Source organism: Charadrius vociferus, unplaced genomic scaffold, assembly GCF_000708025.1.
Source record: "Charadrius vociferus isolate BGI_N301 unplaced genomic scaffold, ASM70802v2 scaffold266, whole genome shotgun sequence".
Classification (NCBI taxonomy): domain Eukaryota; kingdom Metazoa; phylum Chordata; class Aves; order Charadriiformes; family Charadriidae; genus Charadrius; species Charadrius vociferus.
Window position 1 is genome coordinate 1,905,617 of NW_009649114.1, and position 1,258 is coordinate 1,906,874.

Sequence of the window (1,258 nt, forward strand, 5' to 3'; positions counted from 1 at the left end):
TGCCCCCCCGGCACCCCCTCTGGAGCTCCCCCGAGGGGAGCCAGCGCTCGGGGAAGGGATCCCCCCCATCCTCCAAAGGACCCCAGCCCAGGGACATCAACATGTTCTCAGCTGCCCACGAGCGGGCCCACGGCAAGCTGCTCGGCCGCCGCATCTCCGAGGAGGACCCCTACGGCATCGCCGACTATGGCGGCATCAACGATGCCATCACCTGCCTCAACCTGAAGTCCACCTACGAGTCGGAGGTGCTGCGGGAAACTGCCCGCGGCTGGAAGGAGGGCAGGAGCATCTTCGAGAAGGAATCGAGCGGCAAACCGGTGGCACGGAGCAAGACCATGCCCCCCCAAGTCCCTCCGCGGACGTATGTCTCCCGCTTCGGCAACCGGAAGAATCTGGCACCGAACAAGAACCGCAGGATCTCCATCGACCCGGTAAGAGGCTCTTCTCTCCACAGAGATGGCTCCTGGGATGGAGCCGAGGTGGTGGGGAGAGCTGGAAACGCAGCGCCGGGGTGCAAACGGGGCCATGGGCGCCTGCCGCTTTACCGTGTTTCCTTTGCTCCGGGTTGGTTTTATTTGTCCCATCACTGGGGCTCCTCAGGGTCTTGTTTGTGCATCACGGTTGGAGGCGTCCGTGCCCTGAGACGCTGTCCCTGGGGGTTAGTAAGAGCTTTCCAGATTGCCCGTCTCCCCGAGGGCTGTGGGATCACGTAGTCGTGGCCAAAACCCTGCAGGGCAGGTGAACCGGGGCCGGGAAGCCAAGCAGAAGGGCAAGTCCCATCTGGTCACGATCCCTCTCCGCCAAGCAGAAGGGATGTTCCATGTGCTGCCATCCGAGCACTGCCTCCTCTCCGCACCCTCGTGCCCAGACACCTCTGGGGCTGCCCACAGCCTCCGAGGACACACTGGCCATCGCTCTCACCCCGCAGCCAAAGCCCGGTGCCCACAGGAGGGCACGGGCAAGCGCCATGCCCCATGGCTAGCTTGGCACGCGAGCGCCCTGGACCTGCCGCTCCGGGCATGCAAGCGCCGCCGTCTCCAGAGGCCACGCTGCAGGTGGTTTGCAGGGGGCTTAGTGTCCTGCTCGCTCGCAAAATGTCACAAAATCCTCCGGAAAGAGCCGGGAGTCTCCTCCCGACAGCCGGGCGATCGCTTTCCTGTTCGGCTCGCAACGTCCTTTCCTATCCCAGCTCCCTTCTTCCCTCTGCCGAGCAGCGAGCGGGATACCTCCCCTCTGCAAAGGGGGCGTTGGGGGGCTG

The 1,258-nt window shown here is 64.6% G+C and overlaps 1 protein-coding gene across 1 annotated transcript in view; it reads left to right on the forward strand.

Moving 5' to 3' along the window:
- PIK3C2B (phosphatidylinositol-4-phosphate 3-kinase, catalytic subunit type 2 beta) overlaps positions 1 to 1,258 on the forward strand; it is a 22,400-nt gene that overhangs the window by 6,332 nt on the left and 14,810 nt on the right. Inside the window, 1 exon segment of the mRNA XM_009888290.1 lies at positions 1 to 431. Coding sequence (XP_009886592.1) covers positions 1 to 431 — 431 coding nt within the window.